This window comes from Pleurodeles waltl, chromosome 12, assembly GCF_031143425.1.
Source record: "Pleurodeles waltl isolate 20211129_DDA chromosome 12, aPleWal1.hap1.20221129, whole genome shotgun sequence".
In the NCBI taxonomy this organism is placed as follows: Eukaryota; Metazoa; Chordata; class Amphibia; order Caudata; family Salamandridae; genus Pleurodeles; species Pleurodeles waltl.
The window spans coordinates 650,328,309-650,352,483 of NC_090451.1; the positions used below are offsets into that span (position 1 = coordinate 650,328,309).

At 42.6% G+C, this 24,175-nt stretch overlaps 1 protein-coding gene across 2 annotated transcripts in view; it reads right to left on the reverse strand.

Moving 5' to 3' along the window:
• The window catches only part of NECTIN4 (nectin cell adhesion molecule 4), a 132,985-nt gene that overhangs the window by 17,694 nt on the left and 91,116 nt on the right, over positions 1–24,175 (reverse strand). For both annotated transcript variants that reach the window (XM_069218272.1, XM_069218274.1), the window contains exons 2-5: positions 19,657–20,010; positions 16,403–16,693; positions 14,867–14,981; positions 1,670–1,821 (exon numbers count right to left, since the gene is read on the reverse strand). In XM_069218272.1, coding sequence (XP_069074373.1) covers positions 1,670–1,821; positions 14,867–14,981; positions 16,403–16,693; positions 19,657–20,010 — 912 coding nt within the window. The remainder of the gene's footprint in view (positions 1–1,669; positions 1,822–14,866; positions 14,982–16,402; positions 16,694–19,656; positions 20,011–24,175) is intronic.

The window sequence follows — 24,175 nt, forward strand, 5'->3', positions numbered from 1 at the left end:
TTGCATGTTTCTCTTCCTGAAAACGTCTATTAGCTGAGCTTGGTCCACATTCACAACTCAGCAAGCATCAACTGTGTAAAGCTGTGATCTTAGGGGCCTAGTAGTGTATTCCAAACTACGACAGAACCTTAGACAATGACCACTAATTTGACCAATATATCAATTTTTTAGCAAACTAAACAATGCACAACTTAATTTTGTACAGTAGCTAACCACCACGTAGAAATTGACCGTATTCTGCAGCGGCAATGTGGGGAATTGATTAATCTGTTATTTGTATTGGAGGTGTCTTCAAATCATTTGGCAATGTTCATATGAAGATTTTATTTCCTCACAAAACTGGAAAGGTCTTACTCTAGACATCCCGTTCCGGAACGACCTGTTGATCAAGATCAGAAGATCCTCAATGTTGCTCAGTTACAGACAGGAATTATCTTGTAGCGCCTTTTTCCAAACTTTAATACTTTCAATGAGACCCTAAATTGTCTTAGATGTTATGCATATTTTGCCAATGGTCAGGAGGATCCAGAGGCAAGGCAGAGATGTTAATCATAGCTCAAAGATCAGACCAGGGAAAAGACCTGAGGCAGCACATAGCTTACAATTTTGGTAGCTTGTTTATACATAGTCAATGTGAAGCTTTTACCAGAGCACCAAAAGCACTAGGGTTTTCCTTCTGGGCATTCTGCTTTTGTCTGCCAAGCCCATTACACAATTTTGGAGTAAGGTGCTATAAGTATAGAACGCCGTAAGTGCAGGCTGCCATAGGTGCAAGCCTTCTGGTCAATCTGTTTTTGACCAGAAGAATCTCATAGCGATCCCTGGCGTGGTCATCATCAGGAGGCGCCTCTGCAAATAACCCATCTGAAGGTTATGATTAACGCTGAGTGCCCGGCTTGTCACTGCATTGCTGTTTTGTGAATCAAACTTGAAATTCCAACATTGTTCCCTAATCGCTCAATTCTGGGCTCATTCAATTACATGTACAGTCACTTGTTAAAATGTTCCTGTAGACTTGTAAATATGTGCATCAGGGCAATGACACCACTCGTTCAAAGATTCATATTATCTCCCCTGTTCAGTACGCCCCCCTCCCCCACAGAGTTGCAAATGGCAGGAGCAAAGTTAACAGGGTCTACAAGAGAAATGCTGAGGTTCTACAAGGGCATGAGGAATTAGCAACAGAACCTGTAATTCCACTCCAGGCTCTATGTTAATTTCTCATATTTACACAGCATTTCCCCCCGGAGACTCCATCTTCTTTTGGCAGATAGACTCTCAGAGTGAAACACCAAAGATCAGTGGAGTCACCATGGACCTTGTATTCATGATTTGACAAGTAACTCCTGGTCCCAGTTAAATACAGATTTTTGGGGGGCATTTGCATTCTGGCTCCTAAAGCAAACAAATATTTTGTAAGTTAAAGGCATATTTGTACCATGGTTATAGTGGGCTTATGCCACAAGGAGTAAACTACGCTGTAATCAGATTTATCCACAGACAGATAACACTGAATACCAGGGGTGAGTGAGGGAATGGCATTTACTCATCAGGCAAGTAGGGGATGTGCCTGACTCAGTCTTAACAACCCTTACTTTTAGGAAAACTCCCATGTCCCTCTAGACCCATACACTTTCAGTTGGATCCCAGTTCATCGCGCAGTACGTACCCGCTATGCTAATACTGGCTCGTGTCTGCCGGGTGGCAATCCCATTGCTTGCTTGACAAATGTAGATGCCTCCATCCTCAAAACTGAGTGGGGTCTGGAATATAAGCGTATTGCCTTCTGCCTTCACACCTTGAGGGAGGGTCCCATTAACCCTGAAAATTAAGAAAGAGATAAGAATTGTAGGACACCAAGTTAGTCAGCAAATAGCATTGAAAGGAGCACTCTTGGCCTATGAACCCCATGTTCTCCTGCAAATAGATTGAATGAAATATAACAAGAAGGTCCCGGGAACTGTGAGCAAGACAACCTTTGTGCACAAAATGGAGATTCTTTCTATGTAGCAAAGACAAAATTGTGGGTTTGAATCTGGAATCAAAGACAGAAAATGAAAAAGTCAAACACTGATTTTTTTCTGAAATGCCTTTGCTATGATAAGATCAAGTTATGCATGAACCCCGGGAGTGGTGTATGATTGCTAAAAAATGTTCAAGCAGCAACTTTAAATCATCATCTCTGTGGCAAATCTCGACACACCCTCCATCAGAATCCAATACTGTTTTGGGCAGACTGGTAAGCATTTAGACAAAAACAGGCACAAGTAGCTGTTAAGTGTTAAATAATACTCAGCACAACTAAGTGGAAAAATTGATGGAATTTGGTTGGCCACTGCTGCAGAGACTGGCATTAAACCTTCATATTATAACTTCAAATCCTGGCAGCGCCGAGCATCCTTTCATGCTCTCGTAGTCGATTCAAGGAGTATCTGTTGTATTGAGTTGATTTCATCAGAATAAAGAAATATGACCCTCCCTGAACTTTTTTCATAAATCTACATAGGAGAGGACACTCAATGCCCTGTTTTAGAGAAAATTCATAATCCAAAGAGATTGCCAATATAGGCCTACACAGGTTAAAATAGAAATTCATAGTGAACGTCTCATACTTCAAAAAGAGGAAATGGGGGGGGGGGGGGGGGAAGAATGTGACATGAGTGAGACTAGGTTCAAATCTCCAAACAATCATGTAGAAACGTATTTGTTGACAATACAATTAAAAACTATCTAAATACATTTGGTTGAAACATTTTGCCACACAGTAATTTCATTACATTTTTTTCAAGATTTCCACTAAGCATCCATGTCACGCAGTAGTGCTAAAAAAAAAAAAAATATATATATATTTTGTCCGTTTAACACTTTTCAAATGTGTTCAAAGTAACTTTGTATTTTGTAATAACGCATTTCGTGAATGTTTAAAGCCTTTCTCTATATTAAGTTTTATTTGCAAATTTTTATGAGACGTAAATCAAACCCTGTAACTTACTGAAAACGTCAGTTACATAAACCTGTCATAAAACGTATCACAGTTCGTGAAACGTGTTCCATCATGCTATTGTTAAGAATATACACCTCAGCAAATACTCAGTAATCACCTGTTCAGGGTGCTCATTGGCACGTTTCCACAGTAGGAACACTTGATTAATAGATGAGCCGTAAGCATGTTGCACACATGCAATAAGGACCACTAAATGTGTTTCTAATTGTACACACTTTCTAGTACTTCATTTCTGATGATTGTGAATTAGGCGCTGGGTTTCGAATTTTAAACGTTTCTTGTATTTTCTTTTGCAACTTCTTTTGTCGAGGAATCCAGCAGTTGAACGTCGGGTGACCAATGAACACCTTGAAGGCTGGATAGGTTGATGGGGCAAGTCAAGGCTTGAACCAAGGTCATTTGAAGGTGGTGGGGCAGATGGGTCCATTTGAGACATGGGCACATTCCTTTTATATTTCTTTTGGACACGGATGTTCAAACCAAATCATTTTGAACCATATTTTGCCATTTGCAAATGTTGTGCAGGTTAAAATGAATTCATAGGTCCACAGGAGTATGTTGTTACAATTTATTGTTGCTCCATTATTGTTTTAACATTTATGTTTTTAGATTACAGTTTACAAAATACTGAGAACTTCACAGTATGGAGACCTCCAAGAAAAGAAAACTTACTGGGAGACAGGGATACTAGGGCAATGTAAACTCCTAAACAGAGGAGACGGAGAAGAGGTTGGGAAACAAGGGAAAGAAGCATTCATGACATAGAGGTCATAAAAAGCAGGGAGAGGTAGAAAATGAGAAGTGTCCCTGGAGGTATGTGTTCAGAATCTAGAGCTAGAAGGAGCTTGATATGATCCGTATAAATAACAGTAAAGTAAATCAAAGATCTCCGAAAATGGCAGAAGAGTCTCAAACTCAACTTGCAACAAATAAAGTACTATTGGTACTGGGCTGACAGGTGGAAAAGATGTTCCAGATGTAGTGTTGGATGCCACTCAGGGGCCGGGAATAACCGGACGTCTGCAAACCCAAAAGTGGCAGGAGTGGAGCACGTGGACATCTGGTGGGACCAGTGCGTGAGTGAGACCAGACCTGTGGTGTTAGAAAAGGTGTTGTGTGGGGTGGGAACTGAATGATAATGCCAAGATGGAGAAGTGGATCAGTGCCTGGTTCTGAGGTATCAAAAACTGGACGTGGGTTGTTGATCGCTTTTAAAACAGGATACATAGCGGTCTCTCCTGTAGTGCACACCTCCAAGCAGGTAGGATGCATTTTACTTTAAATAAAAGAAATGGGTGGTAAAAAAGAATGTATTGACTGTGGATGACTAACGCGGAGCCCAAAATCCAGCCCTGTATAAAGAAGTTCCGGACTTTGAGCGGTTGCCGACGGTGCTGTGCAGCTGATCGTTCACAGTGGTTGAAAAGTATTGTTTTTAGAAACAGGAGACTTAGCTGCAACTCTACGCCCACTGTAACATAAAGTAAGGCAGTGCCAGGGGAGGAGTCTTGATGTCACGTGTTTGGTTTGTATCTTTTTTTTCTATAACAGAATATTCTAAGTTTGCCACCAGAGGGCAGTGCTCAAGAATGTGAATCACAGGGGTTCGATTTACTTGTACAGCTCTGGTATTCTTTTTCATTTTAGGATAAATGGTTATCATTATCATTCTTTGCTATCTCTTCCAGCTGAGGACTTGCAGCAACTTGTGTTGACAGGTGTGATGGAAGGGCTGCTGGCACCAGAGGCAGTCAGAGCGTCATTGCTTTCCCACGGTCTCCGCTGCAGGCGGCTCAGGTTGTAGCCAAGTCTGCGGAGTGGGAGCTGTTAAATCGCTAGTTCATGGTCTGTATAACTCATTTTAAGCTGAGTGAGGTGACCTTCCTGGGCACAAGCAATGAACTTGCTCTCCCCATGCTGCTGAAAGATTAATCGCACTCATTAAGGGCATGTCCGCCCATTCACCACTTGCAGATTGTAAGTACTAAGCCGTGACACCTTACTTTTCCGGCAAAAGTTATTCTCACCAAAATGTACTTTACTCCCATGTAAGACTGACAAGTGCAATGTTGTTATTTCCTCTTCTTTGGCAATAACTGCTCTTTCTAAAGGTGATCTAGCTCTGTTCATCTGCTGGCCATAGGTGGCTACCTTCTATTACCTCACTGTGTCAGGAACTACAGGTTGAGCAAAGCTGGATGTGATCTTTTTGGTACTTTTTTTTCTAATCTGTTTTCTTTTATTTGCATAGAGTATGACTACTTTGTGCTTCGGTCAACGCTTTCTGTTTCTCTTAGGAGGCTCCAGCAAACGCAGCACAATCAGTGACCACATGAAATCACGCACGCACGCTACCTAGGGGTTGGAAGCTTGCAGAGCCTCCTGTCCTGCTACTTTGATTTTTTTGTACAGTTTTGACAGATTCAATGTCCCTCCATAGCTGTGGCAATTGTTTCCATTCATTCAGATCATTAAGTGCACTAGTGCCACACCCAGGAATCATCGTCCTCCACGCCACCACACTGTCACTGCCTGGCCAAGAACCCTAGCCCTATTTTCCTACATCGTTACCGCCTGGCGTGGAGCTAGGCATTGCCCCCTTAACCACAAGATTTCACAGCCCAGAGCTAAATGTGACCCTTTACACACTGTATCTCCTCAGCGTAGACTGAGAGACATTGTTAGCTCATGGCTGCTTTACAGCAAGGGCCAGTGCTCAGGCTGCGTTAGGGATAGGGACAGGCATTTGGATAGGGGCATAGGTAGCCCAAGGGGTGGAGTAAGTGTTAGTTCTTGACTCAGGTTAGGATTAGAGTTATTACTAGGGATGGGATGAGGGCAGAGTTAGGACAAGGCATGGGGTAAGAGTTAGCTCTTGGTGTTGGGTTGTGGTAGGGGATAGGGTGCTTATGATAGGGATAAGAATAAGACTAGGGATAGGGAAAGGCTTATGGATGGGGATTGAAAGGCATGGGGTAAACAAGGGTTAGGGATATGGATAAACAAGGAATGGGCTAGAAGTTAGCTGTTGGACTAAGGTTAGTTTAAAACTAGGAATAGGGACTGCGTGAGCAATGGAAATGGGCAAAGCATGGGGTAAACGTTATCCCATGGACTTTGGTTAGGGAAAAGGCACTTGGGTTAGAAATTAATGTTAGGAATAGGATTAAGAGAAGATATTTGATGAGTTAGCCTTTGGACTTGGGTTGGGGTTATGAGTAAGGCCAGGGATAGGGTTATGACAGGGGCATAGTTAGGGTGAGCCGTGGGAAAGACTTAGCCCTTGGTTAGGGATAGGCTGTTGGAGCTTGGTTAGGTTAAAGCCAAGGATAAAGTTAGGGATGGGTGGGCATCAGTGCTTAATTTGTAAATAAAACGTGCCGGTGCCAAAAGACCTCCTCCTAAACACGCGGCTGCTGCAATTAAATGTGCGAACACGTAATACTGAGGCAGTGTAATCCTGAAGTCTTCTCAGGCCTCTTCAATCCATATAACGCTACTCCCTGTCCCTTCAGCTCACTCTTGCAGCTTTCTGCTTTCTCCCATTTTGATGCTTTTTCGTTTTTCTCTTCCTCCATCTTTCCAATACGTGTCTTTTGCTCGCAGTAAATGCTTGAGACAGAAAAATAAGTGCCGGCCCTCAAAAATAAGTGCTGGTGCACCGCACTGGAAACAACCGCCACAAATTAAGCACTGGTGGGCATAGAATGGAGTTAGAGTTATACCTTGTGCTTAGATTAGGGTTAAGAATAAAGGTAGGGATAGTGATACAAGAAGGGTAGTGTTATGACAAAACATGGGGTAGGAGTTAGTCCAGTTAGGATTAAGGTGAGGGCTAACCGATGGGCAAAGCATAGTGTTTGTGCTGACTATTAGACTTGGTGTAAGGTTAGAGTTAAGGCTAGGGACAGGATGGGACAGAGTTAAAGAAAGGCATGGGGTAGGAATTACCCCTTGGGCATGGGGTACGGTTAGGTCAAGGGATAGAGATGGAATAGGAGCAGATGGGAGGGCAAGGTGTGGGATAAGAGGTAATACTTAGGCATGGCTTAGGGCTATGGTTAGGGTAAGGTTATGGCATGAACAGCAAGTTAGATTTAGATGTAGAAATTAGGATTATGGTTAGGCATAGGCAAGGCCTAAACATCTATATTAGCTTTAGAATTAAGAATTAGGTTCCATACAGGATGAGTGAAGTGTAGATAGTACCGATTTGGTAAATAAGTGTGAATGTTAGACTATACAACTGAATGGAAGATAACAGTAAAAAACTATTCCATGTTTGGGAAAATTTCGAACTTTAGCTTGCAAATTATTTGATATTCGACTTAAACTTTTTACTTTCAAAATCTGACCTTTCATGCTAGATTCTCCTGTCACAGCATGGATAATATTCCGCCACTCATTCGCAAGTACTTTACAACCATGCTTCTCTTGTTTCTATTGATACCCTTGTCTATAATGACACTGGGGCAAATCCACTTCAAGATCAAAATGTTTGAGAGACCCACCTCAGTCTACCACCACAGACCCCTCCAATAGATTTAAGGAACAAGATAGGACAGAACCAAAAAGTTGCTACATAACATTCAGAAGTGGTAAATGTACAATGGTCTTCAAATCCTGTGGGAATATAACAAGTAACATGAAGATGGATTTTCTTGAAAAGGTTAAGGTAGATGCACCATGCACATTTTGCTGCTTAGTCACAATAGTATTTGGAAATAGAAAAATTATCTGTAAAAACTTGTAGCTGTAACATCAGAAATTTGGTCAATCCTGACCATGACATGTTTAGCATGGCAAAACTGAGATATAGTAACCATGTAAAACTTCCATTAGTGCTATGGTCCTCCGAAAGTAGACCACCATTGTTATTGGCAGAACTTGCAGAGGTGATCCAGGTGTACCTTTAAAGAAAAGCTGATAGTGTAGTGTAGGCATTAGGCCTCTGTGCACTTTGTTCTAGATGCATTTTATTCAGCCTCACCCTGTTATTTTTCAATAACCAGTTTCACAGGCTTGTTTTATTTTCTTCTATCACACTGTTAAGCTTACTTCAGCACCGGAGTTCTCAAACAATACATTCTTGCTCGCTCTGTGCTTCAGTCAAGTCTGGTACATTGCCGATATACGTGGTAGGAGTTTAGTCTTTAGGGTTCATAGAAAGTACCCATTCTTACATAGGGACGTTTCTTAGAACACCGGCGTGTTAATTATAAATACACTTCCTAGTCCTAGTGCACGCAAGAGGGAGATTCCGACCAGGGAGCCACAACTATACGCTGACTGCCCTGTTGCAGATGCTGATCCAGATCACAGGCCTTTGCTCAGGTATGAGGGTTGATGTCCTCCCGGGGAACTTGAAAGGCAGGCTTAGAGCTTAACATGCTGTGCTCAAAATAGAACTTAGAAGAGAGAACGTAATCTAGTAGCACTATGATAGCGTTATTTCTATGTTTTACTCTCCTCGTTACTATTTCAATCCTACTGTGTTGTATGGTTCTGGTTATTGCGGCTCACGCCTTGTTTTCTAAAATGCACTTGTTTTATTAAATCAATCTGTAAAAGTTAAACTGCCTCTGTCATTTGTATATGAGACCACATTGGGTATGAGAGAATTGGTTGGGATCTGAGTGACCACGACTTCCCTGAGGAGCACTAAGATATCATGCGCTCGGCTGCCCAATTATCTCTTCCCTCTGAGAGAGATGAGGCACTGCTAGTTAGCCGGAGCAAAACCAGATTGGGGGTGACAAGGGTCCTTCACCGTGGGTTAGACTTAGTCCCCCACACTGTGAACGATCTTGCCACCCAAAAATCCAATAGTCTCATTAGGATAATGAGAGCCTACGCAACAATAGGTAATTGATTCCAAAACAAACTTTTCCAAGCCTTATATGGAGAAACAACAGAGAACACAGAAAGAAACATTTCAGTTGCGTTTAGTAATTGCATCAAAAAGTCAAATTGGAAGACTAGAAATGGGTAAAAAAGTAGAATGCCAGGTCCACATGTACGGAATTTAGGAATCCCGATTTCCTAATTGCGATTATTACTGAACTGCAATTATAAAAATCACAATTCATAATGTAAGAAAACTTAAAAGTTTTCAATAGTGATTCCTCATGGGTTGAAAATTGACCTACCTCATGAATATTAATGAGGTGGGTCGCAATTTGAGACCTATTAGGAATGATAGCCGTCACAGTGATGGTTGTTGTTGGCCTACCGCCTGCTCTTAAAAAATATATTTTTTTTTGCATTCTCCAAGGGAAAGAGTCACATGGGGACCCCTTCCCATATGTGACTACCTTTTAGTAGTCTGTTAAAAATTAATGTTTTGTGAGCTAATTTGGTCGCAAAATATTTATATATACCACTGCAATTTGGTATTTGGCAGGGGCATTTTTAGGGCATCCTTCAAATACCGAACCACTAAACCAAATGCGATTCAGTAACAAGTTACCGAATCATGATTTAGCATTTGTACATACGAAAAAGCATTTCTGCGGTTGGAAACAGCCTGATTGGATTGAAATGTTTTGTGCATATATGTCCCTAGTTTTTAAGGTATTCTGAAACACTATGATGTAATCGGAGATTTGGAAAAAGTGCAGCAGTCCATGAGTCCTCAAAATGTAAGGCTCAAACTGCAGTAGGCTGATGGAGCCCTTTATAGGTAGATAGGCCAAATAGATTAAAAGTTGCCATTTTTTTAATCCATCTTAAGCACTAAGAGGGTTGGTACTAATTTCCTCAAAAATACTATGGAGGCCATTTATAATTAAATCAGCACTGCCATTTGCACACCAGCCGCTGACGGTCCACTTGAATTTAAAGTGTCCTACCATTATTGCTAGCTTTTGGAAAATGACTGTAGCGGCTGATCCACCATTCTGTGATGGCATACTTGACCCACCATCACAAATGCGGTTCTAGGAAATGTACTCAGAAGGTGCAGTTCCAGGTGTGTAGTGAATCCTAGTTTGTTTTAAGGGGATAACAGAAGTTAGCTTAGCCTTTGGCTTGCAGATCCGTGCCCCCGTCACCTAGTGAATTTTAACCTACTTAGCTTGCTCTGTCTTAGCCAATGTATTTAATTAATTCTTCTCAGATGGCTGCCTTGTTTATAGTTAGGCCATTTGTTTAACTTTATGTTATCAGTGCCACCACAGTAAGGCATCAAATAGAGCGACAAAGACAAACAAACTGTAGGTGTTCACATTAGGTACTTTCCCTCTTCGCGCTTTTGAGGGAATTGTTTATATTAATTACCATCCCAAGCATGCTGTGTTATCTATTGTTTGGGAACAACCTACGTCAGGGGTCCAAGTAGATCTGTATAAATACATCACACTTTAGACAGATAATCAGAGGGATTCCGACCAGATACCATTGCTGCTATCGATGCTGAACGTTGCCTTGGCGCTGACCCGAACTTCGTGTTCCTACGGAGTCTGAGCCAGAGACCTCATTCCAAGGTAACAAGGGTTGGGGGCTCCTTCCAGGCACATGGCATTGGCAGATTAGGTTTAACATACCCAGCTCTCCTCTAGGTAGAAGGGTAGGCCTATTATGTAAGGGTATTAGGACATATTATACACTCTGTCTTTACATGTTATTGCAAGATGGTGGGGGCCTTCATAATCATGACTCTTGTCTTTACAATTCTATCTCTTGCACTGTTCATTATCCTAATCATTGCAGCCCATGCGATTTACCGCAGATTGCAGATTGTATTAAATAAAAACTACTGAAACATTACTGCATCTTCGTTATTGCCTGTGTTTGGTTGAGTCATGATGTATCTGTGAGAAAGGGGTAATCTCCGTTTAACCACAACACTCCCTGAGATATCATACTTCTGAGTCCTTGCGTAAAGTCTGCCACAAATGACCTTTAACTGTTTGGGTTCTGGTGAGGTACTGCTAGTGAGCCGGAAGGGTTGGGACTACAGTTGCAACTTGTTGTAGGATAGGCATAGTCACCTACAAACAAGATTCCAACTACGACAGGTGCCTCAATGCCACTGAAACATTTTCTCTGATTATGATGCACGTCCGCCAGAGATTCCAAGGACTCATATTAGCTAATGTCATTTCTGTCAAATGGGTCTTCCCGGTTGCACAGGTGATGAAGACCGTCTTCCAATATCCATAGACCAGACCAGTAAAAAGAACAAGCTAGTGGATAGGACATCTCTAATGCCAGAACTCTGTTCAGATGTGTGCAGTTCTTCTCCAGTCCCTGTGCCACTTACTAGCAATGTGTTAGCCGACAGTCTCTCAGGATGGCAGACTGGAAAAAGGTTTGTTGAGTTAAATTTCGGGAAAGGGTGCAAGCATCTAATTTGTAAAGGAAGTGTTCCCTTTATGAACTGTCATGTGGCCAAGTGAGTCCACTGAGGCTCTACTGAAGACACAAAGAATTCAGTAATATGAAGTCTGTCCCCGTGCTCGATCCCAGGATGCTAGGAACAGTCATAAGATAAAAGATCCAAAGGAGGGAAATATTGCAAGAAAAGTGTTTTATTTTCTCTCTGACCCTTGACGTTTGCCTGACCTGTGGATGCTGAGACATTCAGGCATCATGTGTGATTATTTGGTCAAAATGTTAGACACTTTTTGTTGGTACTGAGTACAGGAGCTAGCCGCTGTCAGGGAGTTGTATGGCCCTTGCGATCATTCTTTATGTTAACTCCATTCTACACTCATTATGATATTGATCATTAACATATAAACACAACGTGTCCTTGATCGCTGACACTGCACTCCTGGATCAGGTGTCTGTACATTTCCTGATTAACTTGAGGATGCTTCATTGTCTAGTGAGACATCATTTCTTTTCTTAAGAATCAAAGACAAATGGGTCTATTTACAGTGTGCTTCTATTTTAACCAAGCATTAGTTGCAATGACCTCGTGTTTGGACTACTGCAGATTTCCCTCAGTGAGGGTGGAGGCAAAATAATAAACCATCTAATTACTCATGTATTTATTTAGGACAGTGATACCATAGAAACATCAAGACCGCTTAGCCCCATTCTCACGCACACTTAGATTGGAAGTGTCACTCCTGTAATTGTGCAACAGGTTTTGTTGCTCCACCAAAGTGAATATAAAGAGGTCACATGTGAGTACTTACGTAAGGTTACTAAGTGAGACCATAGCAGGCATAGGTCACAGATGGAACCTAAGCTTTATCAGTAAAATGTTGATTCCAGTAAGGACAGAACAGCACATTTAACTCCCAGCATGCCCGAACCTATTCTGCGGAGATAGACCTGCGTACAGCAGGATGGCTGCCTTGCAGATGAATCAGTGTTCTTTTCCTTTCATGCATTTATTTGTCTCCTTAGAAGGGCTTTGCCCTACCTATTTAGGATTTTCTGCAGCCTTTAGTGTCTAAAGGCTCACACTCTCTTTGCAAAGTGAGGGCGCTGGCACCGGGACGTGATTCTCTTCAAGGGAGAAGTGACAGAAACCCTGCGGTTTGACTCGTTGCCGAGAACAGAAAAGAGGGTGTGGGGTAGAGTAATCACACTGCAAGCGCTCAAAAGGAAAGGGGAGTGCACAAAAGAGCAATACTTGTTATAAGCTGAAGGCAGAGGGAACAGTGCTGGGGACAAAGTTCATGCCATTTAAAGCAAACAGTGCAACACACATCTCAAGATTCATACTGGCAAGGCTTGGGAGTTTTCAAATGGTGAAGCAGGTGATACCAAGCACCTTTTTCAGGAGATGCAGCTGTTATGGGTAAGTCTGTGAAGGTCATCTGACAGGAGTTAGAGATGTCACTGGTAACAGCAACGAGACCGCACAGAAGTAATCCCAGTTTCCAGAAATAAGTAAACATAATAGATGTTCATTCTGGTCAGGATGGGCAGGAGTGCCCTGGAGAAGTCATGCTTGATGCTGGTAAGGCTGGAAAAAACCTTGCTAGAAAAGAGTCTAAGTGGGCCTCCAAATGTAGCGATAGAGAATTTAATGTGCCGCTAATGAGCAAAGAGAAGCCACCACACCAAGGACCCTCTACACACCTCTGGCACAAACATTTGAGTCATTGAAAATCCATCAAATGCACTAAGTGGGGCACAAACACCCTCGACCAACTCACATTTTCAGGGCTTGGATTTGGAGTGATAAATGTTTCACAAGACAAGAGACCCCCCAGCTAGGTCACCTGAAACAGTTGCAGTCAGAAATAAAAGTGTACATTTCTCGGGTAGCTATACACAGTGGCAATGAAATGATGAAGGTTTCCAGCCCTAATATAAAATTAATCCTGGTTTAATGTTTTGATATGTATGTATGTGGTACTTCTGTAGTCTGAAACTAGCCAAAGTGCAGGGGAGCACGGCTCAGGACAAACGCAAGCATACGGTCAATGAATGATAGGATAGGTAGCTGATTTTCCAGAAGTAATCGTGATTTGTTAGTGCATTGTGATATGGGTTCTGTAATGAGTTGCATCTTCAACTTTTTTCTAAATTGGAGCAGCTTTTGGGCAGTCCTGATAGTTAAGGGGATGTTGAGGTAGATCCTGCCGGCATATATGAAAAAGTCCTCCTGCCTGTTTTTTTCTTTCTTACGATAAGCTTTGATGTACCAGATACATCCACCTGGAATTCGGCCAGCTCATAAGTGCTGACTAGGCTGCAGTGCGATATACCCTGCACGCAGTCACCCATGACACCTTCTGTCTGTAACAGCTGAGTGTGAACTTTGGACCCACCCATAAGACGGGCCCGTACTTATTCAGGGCGTGATTGGCAGGCAGAGCAAGGCGCTGCTTGTACAAAGCTACAGTATCACTACACTGGCAGCTCCTGAACATTGCTGACATAGGCAGATTATGCCTATGCACAAGTGTCATATCAGCAGACACTATAGTGAGTCTACAGAGCCCGACGTGTACTTCGTGTCAATAGAGCGAAGCTTTATACGCATTGAATGCCAAATACAAAACCCCAGTCCCTACAGATCTACTGTAACAGTGCATTTAGGATTGCCCAGCTATCTTCTTTGGAAAGCACAACATATTCTGAATTTGGCAATCCATATTACCTGCAGTCTTCACTAGTTTGAATGCGAGCTGCAATAACTTGGGTTCAAAAAAAGACTGTAATTCACGTCTCTCTGCCTGGTGCGCAAGGCGTTTTATGGGCAAGAATGATCAGGACTAAAGTCTGGTCCACATCCATGCACGCAGGCCAATACTTACTATCTGAGCATCAATTTCTGCTAGGTATGGCGCGTGACGCTGGAGCAAACTAACTCTGGAGATCAGAAAACTGAATAGCCACTCGGCTTCCAGGCTTGAGTTGAAAACCTTCTTATTCTGCTAATTCAGTTTCTCTCTCAAACGTTTTCGATTGGTTTCTATTAGTTTTATTGCCAGAAGACATTTGGATCCTTGTGCAATTTAAAAACAAAATAAAATACTTAATAAAAACGCTCAGGCTCCATTCTTCAGGTTGTCCACAGTGTTCACCATCCTCTAAGGCTGCATGCAGACACAACTTAATGACCAAGGATTAATGTGTAATAATTACCACTAATAGGCTTACCTTCCAGCCACAACTTTACCACACCTCCAATCACAAAACAATGGCTCAAAGCACATCTGACTTCTACACTAAGACCATAGCAGCACTTTAAACAGCATGAGCATAACCACAAGACCATAAACCTAGATTGCAAGACACCACTTCCAACCTCTACTTGACTTCTCTGATTTCTCTATTGCCACAAATTCTGCTCTCTTAGTAATTGCCACATCCATACTATGAGAGCATCAAGTGCAGTACGCTGGTATTGATAGGAACAGCCCTAATGCAAAACTTAGTACACGTCATTACCTGGTCCAGTTAAAATCTGGCTTTGGATGTCCTTCAATTACACACTTCAAGGAGGCACCTACTCTGCCCACATACCAGTCCTCCTCTTGTCCAAGGAGGGAGGCATCAGAAAGGTCTATGAATAAAGGAGAAATGAGGGTTAGTGCTTTGAAGCAAATCTGATTGTCAGGTTACAGAACTAAAAAGATGTTGAAGCCATATTAGAGAAGGTTTTAAAGACCAATTAGCAAACTAGAAAAAAAGAAAAAAGACACAATGAGAAAAAGACAGTTTTGGAATGTGACAAAATAATGAAGAACCGTGGAACGATATCACAACAAAACACTGCAAATATGGCGCCTTACTAAACTTACCCACCCCTCTCAAATGTATGTAATTGAGTATTAATGATAAAGTAGCTATTGAGTATTTTTACATAAGACTTGAAAAAAACACTTGCTCAGGAATCATGCAACAAATCAAATATCCCCTGAATATAGGGTCACAGTTACTGAATGTTCACGCGGTGCAGCAGGTTTGAACGGAGAGAGCTAACAGTGCCACATCTTCCAAGATGTGGCACTCTTCAGCTCTCTACCTGCGCTGGCACACTTGAGGCTGCCTAGCGCCAATGCAGGCATCCTTGCAACGTTATACAAGGCTTCCTAAGGTGACAGACAGGGTTGTTTTTGTGCAGGAAGGCGATTTCCTCTTTTGTGTGTGACACAGAATGCATCGTATATAGAAAGAGGAAATAATGAGGAGAAGTAAACATATTTCCCCTCGTTAGGCAATGGTCCGGGTGGCATACCATTTTGTCAGAATCCTAAGTTTTATTGATATCAGTAAATGTTGAATTGTGTCAAATTCCATGGGTGGGTGCCTCGCAGTACATTTGTTCACAAAGTCATGCAAGGTGGTGCAAATCATGCTTTGCTTGGCTTAGTAAACAGGAGGCATAGTGTGTAATGCCACTCTGTAAAACCTGGATTGAGTCTAAAATAATGTAAGTCCCATGATACACAATGTGCATGATGTACCTATGCTTTATATAGGGGGATGCTTGGCTTCAAAATTAAATTTGTGAAATATGAACATCATATTTTCTGAATACCTTCCCAACTCTCCTTCTCTGTAGTGGGAAACAGATCTCCTTGCTCATTAACTGTCTTCTGGAAGGAGTTACTGTTCTGAGTTTCCCTGGCAAGCATGTTGTCCCATAGTTCACTTCCACAATATTACAATTTAGATCTGTTCCAGACATACATAATATACCGTAGCCATGCCTTAAATGACTGGCAAGACTTTTATTGCTTAGGTTAATAACGAAGCTGTTGGGTAACTAGAGAATTTCCATCTCTTTTAATTATGTGCAATGTTATAGGCCCTTTATAAATACCTTATTGGCATCCTAGAAAAAATGCACGATTCATATCATTTTAAATCATGCCTGTTGGCCTAGAATAAACAGCATAACAAAAAGTAGGATTATGATCCCACATGACATACATGTACAACAACATGTAGATATTTATTAAGTAGCATCTCATTACATACAGCCGACTCGAAGCACATGGGTGATCCTCTTCTCCTCCTGCAACCCTGGGTGGGAGATGATGCAGGTCAGGGTTTTCCCATTCATGTGTTGATGGGGCACCAGGTAGTACTCGCTGGTCACTGAGACCGAGCGTGGGTGTACAGCTGTTCGCGTGATGTTCTCCCCTTTCACCTCTGTTTCCCATGACAGACGGGGGACGGGGTTTCCCTCCGCAGTGCATGAAGCAGCAAGGGTCTTCCCTTGCCCCTCTGTTAATTGGAGACCTGGGTTCAAAGAAGGAAGTGGTGGAACTAGAAGAGATGGAGAGAAAAACATAAAAAGTTACAAAACAAAAACAACATACCTTATTTAGTTAGGCATGGTTACTTGACAGCAGTTGGCAATGTGCATCACTGTTGTGAGTTACCAGAAATCCATAATGTCTGTTGACTACAGTAACCTAGAACCCTGGGTGATGAATCCCCAGTGGCTTATCATGAGCATCAGCACCTGGAGACTCTTTGTTTGATGAATTGTGCTACAAAATGTGATTGACTGGAACAACTTTACTTGTTAGGCATTAGTGAAGCATTTCAGTCCATTATGACCTGAACATTTGAAACTGTGTTAACGTATCTTACTTCCCTACTGCAATAGATTCTCCCCAAGGTTGAGAGTATACAATTTTGAATTTAGCAGCATCCGATTTTATCTCCTGTTATAGGTTACTTGTTCCTCGCAATCTGGTTTATTGCTATTTTATGGACAAGTGCTTTTGGTTCACTCTCTCTTTATGCCTGGTATCACTGTGCTCCCTCCTACTGTTTTCTGTGTAACGTTTAAGCTACATTTAGGGATTGTATTGACGTGGATAGTGTGTTTTATCATTTGTGCATCAATTATACCCAAGCCAGCTAATTGTTATTCAATGTAGATTTATAAATACCTATGACACTTTATAATCTATTCTACCAAACTTTCAAGTGAATCATCTTGTCATGACACGACAGATAAATTAAGCCCTTTCCTTTGTCAATATGGCCGAATAATGGTCACTGAGGTTTGGAATCTACCTTGGTTTATCTTATCTGTCTTACAGTGAGCTGAGCATTGAGAAGGTCAAAACAGTGGTTAAAATCTGCCTCAGTCTCAAGAGTAGGACCTCTCCAAGCCACCTATGTAGATTACTTTTCTCTATTATAGCTCCAGCAAATGCAATACTCTTTGCATTTCACACTATTGTGCCTAGAAAATAGCACTGCTCTATCTGAGAAACACATTTTAAGTTGTCCTAGATCTTCGCTCTTATCCTTCCTTGATTTACTTTTGATCGACATCCACTTGATATGAGTGTCACAACTAAGTGCCACTCCAAGAGACCAATCAGTTAATGGGATCCTGTTACCAGGAACCAACATGTTTCTTTCTCTTCACCAAACAAAAGGCACTTCCTCAGCACAGCGAAACCTTTCCAAAGTTTGCTATAATAACATGTGTGCTAACTCACTTTCTCCCTCACAGGGTTCAGAAAGTGCAGGAAGTGATAAAAAAAGAAATCACTCACTCGTCTTTGTTCAACTCAAAACAATTCTATTAATCCTTGGACTTTTTTTTTAAAGAAGCCAAGTATGTGCTTCTCTCAAGACTTTGTCCCAACCTGCCTTTACCCTTTCATCTTCCCCTTCTGATCTTTGAAAGTACTTACAATTAATCAGTGTTTTTCCACAAAGTTCAACACAAGCACATTCAAATGCATTAAATCAGAGCATTGCTCTTCTGTGGGGATCATAGTCTCTCCTTCGGCAACTGATGTGCTAAAATCATACCGGTAATTACCAACACCAATGGATTCGGTTTTATCCGCTGTAGTAGTTCCGCACCTTGAGTAGCGTGCATTTTCTCTCTTTTTGACACGTGAAAACTCTGAATGATGTGGTTTCCATTGTACAAATTAATCCACATTTCTCTGGTGAAAATCTTGCTAGAAAAAAAGTGCTGATGCAGAAATAACCGAAAAACGTAGAATCCTGATTTGTGTGCAAACATCTGTTCGTGGTTAAATCGAAATTTGTACTTGAGATGGAATAAGGCCCTCACCATGATGGTCATGATACTTGCACAAACTCTCTTGCACATACATTTCTTCCCTTCACCTTCATACCAAACATCATGCATTGATTCTGTATAATTGTGAACAGAGAGTGGGCGCCATTGTTGCTTAGCTGTGGATAAAAATGATTGTGCATAGCATACATATGAACAAGGTGCACCTGCTCAGGTGTCCCACATGTAGCATGCCCTCTTAAGCATTACAGCACACTGGCGAGGGCAATGACAGTTGTTAAAGGCCCAGCCTATAAAGAGGGAGAGTGCTTTAGCAGCCGCTATAGCCAGAGGCAGAAAGTCTGTAATGCTACTACAACATTTCATCCACTGGAGGTAGAAAGCTCCACAGTAAAGAGGAGAAACACAAAGAAAAGCGTTAGAATATTGGAGCAGAAGGTCTGTACCAGCCATTATTGGCTCTGTGCCTCTTGAATTTCTTCAGTGAAGCTCCTAACATTCCGATGTTCTAATAAAGATTGCAGCATCGATATCAAGGTGCTTTATGAAACGTGATTGCTCCATTGTGAAATATGTCCCTTGGCTCTCAGAGATGAACTACCTTTCAGTAGCCATTAGTGATGTGCAGCAAGGGATAATGGGGTGACAAGGGAGGGTGGGGAGTGGTTCAGGCCCAGTTACAATACGGACCACATCTGCCACTCCCTTGCTGGTTTTGAAAAAATATAACCACATCCATACCATTCTGCACTCCATCTCCAACACAATATCATTGCCAGGGGCGTAGCTAGGTCAATATCATGGGGTGACGGGGGTGAGCTTCAGATTTCCCAACAATCACGCTCGGACATTTTGTTAAAACCCATTATATGAGAAGCAGGACATAAGGGGGGTTAAGGGGCAGGGACAAGAGCATGGATTATTGAGGGTACTTAATACTCAATATTTCTCAAACTAATCAACATTTTTAAGGCATTAAAAAGATAGACAAGAGAAAGGGACTGTGTTTTTGACAGTGTGGGCATGTAAAAATCCCAGGTGAAATCCAACAAACACTTCACAATAACCCAACTGAAAGCACTTATGCCCAGTTATTTACAAAATAATTACATTTTTAGGGGAGTGTAACACCCCAAACACACTCCCTGGAGCTATGCCCCTGATCATTTCGTCCTTGACCATACTTGACCTGGAAGTATATCAGACTCACCCAATACTGTTAATTTCAGACTTGCTTCAAAGTTTCCAGCAGGGAAGGTGTTGAAGCGACACTGGTAGATGCCCTCATCCGCCTGCACGGCATTCTTCAGTATGATCGATCCATCCTCTGGGACCATGGGCGACTGTTCCTTGACCCGATCCTTGTAGGGGCTCTCAACATAGGCTCCATATTCCGTATTGAGGACAACAATGGCCTCATACTGCCCTGAACTGGTCCTTTTGGACCATGCCACTTGAGACACTTTCTCTGCACCTTTGGCATGGTAGTAACATGGCAGCTCAACATCCAAGCCCAGTACTGCAGTGATGCTATCTTCTGTTTTCACCACACCTGACAAGCAGCCTAGAAAACAAAGCAGAAGCATAGGTTTACTACAGGAACCTGGAGGGCACTCTATGAATACCAGATCACAAAATAGAGGTTTACTACAGGAACCTGGAGGGATTCCACTCAATGAACACCAGATCACAAAACAGAGGTTTACTGCGGGAAACCTGCGTGTACATCCAATCTACGGACACTTGAGGCCTGCTTACGACCCTGGTGGTCTTGAGACCGCCTAGTCGCGGTGGCAGTCTGACCGCCACATTATGGCGGCGGCGGTTGTACCGTGGTTGGACTGCCAGCACTACCAGTTTCCCTCCACAGGAGGTGCTGGCAGTCCTAATCTGCCAGGGCAATGCTGCAAGCAGTGCCACACTGGGGATTTCGAGCCCCATCTCCACCAGATTTTACATGGTGGCAGCACCGAGATGTAAAGGGTGGCGAAGACGGGTGCAGGGTGCCCCTGTTGTTCTACAAATGTATCGCAAGTCACAGGTTTACTGAATCTTGTGATGGTGGAAGACTGAGGATAATCACTTTAAAACCTGAAATTAATTGTTTGTTATGCCTGAATCATCCCAATATCAAAGTCACATGTAATGAGGGGATGATTTATTTCCATAATCACACAGGAGGTTTGGTTTGTGCCCATCTGAGATTAGGAGGCTGGGTAAATTAAATCACTGCTTTCAACATTGTGAATTAAAATAACATTGTGAATAAGTGAAAATATAGTTTTGATAAAACATGCCTATGTTTTTGATAATTCTACTCTTAATTTCTAGTCATTCACTGAACTGAAAATCTAATATCTACACCTATTCACAGATTCCTACCTGCATGCATCTACGTGTGCATATGTATATACATATTTATGCATGCATGGTCACAAAAACAGACATGCAAACAAACATGTACACAATCACACACACATACATTCAACAAGTCAACAAGCTGGTTTGGTAAAAAACATACCCTCTTTTGCGTGCCCTGGATCTTCCATGCTCTGCACTTGGCACTTACTAACTAGGGCAGGCTGCTTACACTGCAAACAAACACTAGCAAAGCATTTTGGAGATTTTCAAAAGTGAATGGGATAAATTCGTGTTTGTTGGGCGAATCAAATACAAAAATTAACATTGCAGTGACCTAAAAACTAGCAAAATTCTGGCCATGCAAAAGCTCTGCAGAATGTGGCCCAAGGGGCATATGGAGGCAAAGGACATGACAGATTACTCCTGCCCAGTGGTAATATTGTAGACCTTAGTGGTAGTGGAAAGTGAAATAAGGTATACCTGGAGTTCTGTCATTTGTGACACGTCTGTGGGAGAATATACATGGGGGCAAGCTGAGCCTGGTGAAGTTCATCAGCTATGGGAAGTGCACCCATCTTGGGTAGGAGGTGGACATGCTTCCTGCACCATCACCGTGCAACATGCAGAGGTTGAGTGCAGTCAAGTGCTCAGCATGCTTCATGAACTCTGCCGGCGACAGGAGAGGACTGACCGCAACAGTGGCCAATGACCTTCGCCTTTGGAAACATATATCAGGGCAAGCAGAGCTTGATGAAGATCTCAAGTGTGGGAAATGCACCCATCTTGGCGAGGAGGTGGATACGCTCCCTGAACGACCACCACCGCAGCCTGCAGAGGAAGGGTGCAGTGAGAGCTCCTCTTTCTCAGCACACTTTCGCTAACCAGTCCTATGAACTCTTCTGGTGACAGATGAAAAGTGACAGCTTCAACGACCAAAGCCTTTTGTCTAAAGGGCAAGTGATTGAGTTGATGAGTGACTTGTAAAGGAGGGAGGGAAGTGTGTGCGGGACAAGGCCAGGGCGGGTCCATTCAGATGTTTTCCGAGGTGGAAGCGTCCTGATTCAAAAACACATACACTGTTCAAGGGAGGCAGGGCAAGGTGAATCTGAACCAGTCCAAGGGTAAACAAGGAAAGTAAGGCATGCGGAGCCTACTCTTAAAGTAAACAAAGCAGATGCAGTTTTATGAAAAGCCTTCAGAGCAGGTACACATGTGAAGGGAGCACATACAATACGGACAGTCAATGGTCACAGGGGTCATTCAATGGGAAAGAGAACAAAGAGTGGGGAAATGATATGGCACTGTGAATGGCAATAGTTAATTGTGGACAACTCAGAATAGAGACTATTAAGGAGTTGATCCAGACCCCAAACACAAGCGGCTTCGATGTCTACAACTGGATGGTAGATGTTCCTTGTGTCTTTCTCTCTGCTCGAGCCCCCTCTGGAAGGTAATTTTGCATATTGGCATTTCTGTAGTAAGCATACTGCTTCGCCTTCAGGGACATAAGTAGAAGGCTGTACAGGTCATGTGGTCACTGGGAACGCCGTGGCATGCAGGGGTCAAAGGGCTGCTCCTACAGCCACTGTACGCACCAGACCCTAAAGTAACCTTGAGAAAACCGCAGGCACTTTTCCAATGTGCTATTATATTAGGGTATGTTATCTAGGGAATCCTTGGCACCACTTTTTAGTTTATTTATTTACGATTTCTAGAGCCATAGCCCAAGGCACGTTCACAAATTAAATGCAAGCAAGGTACAGGTAAAGTGATGGAACTATTTTCAGCGCTACCTGGGTTGATAAGCACTATGGTGCAACTTATGCAAACATTTGACCCAAGTAGACAAGCATATAAGGTGTTACTCTTCAAAACTGTTAGTAAAAACTCTAGATATTTAGCCAATATATTTTTCGAACATAATGTAGTAAAATACATTCCTTTTTCAATGAATGCAGCAGGCTTAATGAAGGACTAAAACCACTTTACACTGGCAAATCAGACAGAAACGAAGAGGCAGGGACATGTCAAGGTTGGAGCAAGATGAGAACGGTGCTGCTTTTGGCATAACTTTCATGTACACAGATTCATGCCCCCGCCACTCAGAATATAGGCCCCTGGGCACAGCTTCGCCCATGCCAAAGGCCGGCTCTGCTCACTACCCACTGCCTCCGGGTCATCTGAGGACAGCCCTTCCCCTCAGATAAGAAGTGCATCTTACTGCCAGGAAGCGCGTTGAGTCAAGTACCTGCAGGCACTTCTCCCATTGGACGCCCTGACAAGTAGTTGTGGTCTATGACTAAAGAGCGTGTGCTTCTGCATGGGCTGTGGGTCCTGCTGTGAGAAACAAAATTCCGTCAGAACTGTGGCTTTTTTTCAATGTTTATCTAAATGCTTCCCTCAAAAACAAGCTCATAGAGTCAAACCGTGATGGGCCTGGGAGCAGCAGGATAAGGACAGGAGGGGGAACAAGTGGGCTTGGAGGCCCTTGGCACGCAGGGTTGTAATAGGGGAGTGAGGGACTCATCAAGACCATAAATGATGGTTGACTCCCATGAAGGTTAAGAAAGGCCATCAATTTACCTCTCTCTGCGTGGACATTGTTAAAAGGCCCAGTTCACAAAGATGTTGCTGTGATTTACTCCCGAAGGACTCCTGGATTACGCTCAGAATTCAGGATTAAGCAGGGAGCACTAAAGGAGTAACTCACACCTAGAAAGGTTTTGATGCGACTTACTTTTGTAGTACTCCTGGATTACAAGGTCAAGCCGGAGTATCATAAGAGTAACTCACATACAGGAAAAAAACGTTGTCTTTACCCTTGTAGTGCTCCTGGTGTACTCTGGAATTCAGGATTAAACCTCGAATTAAAGGTTAATCTACACCTAGAAAGATCTTGCTGTGAATTACTTTTGCAGCCTCCCAGTTTACTATTGGAGTTGAGCATTAACGAAGAAATGCTAAATCAGTAACTCACACCTAGAAAGATTTTGATGTGACGTACTCTTGTAGTACTCTTAGTTTACTCCTGGTATTCAGGATAAAGTGGGAGTACAAGAGCAATTTACATCTAGAAATAGCTTCCTGTGACTTACTCTTGCAGCCTCCTGGTTTACTCCTGGAATGCAGCATTAAGGCAGAAGTACTACATGAGTAGCTCACACATGAAGATTTTGATGTAACGAATCTTGTGGTACTAGAGGTTTACTGGTGGGATTGAGGCGTAAAACTGGGCTACTACAAGACAACCTGGCTCTGCCCCAGCCCTGCAGGCCTTTCAGAAGAGCGTGTGTGGCTAAATGGTTCACTTTTCCCTGGAGGTCAGTCCTCTACCGGGCCTCGAGCGCTCACAACCGCACGCCCTTGCC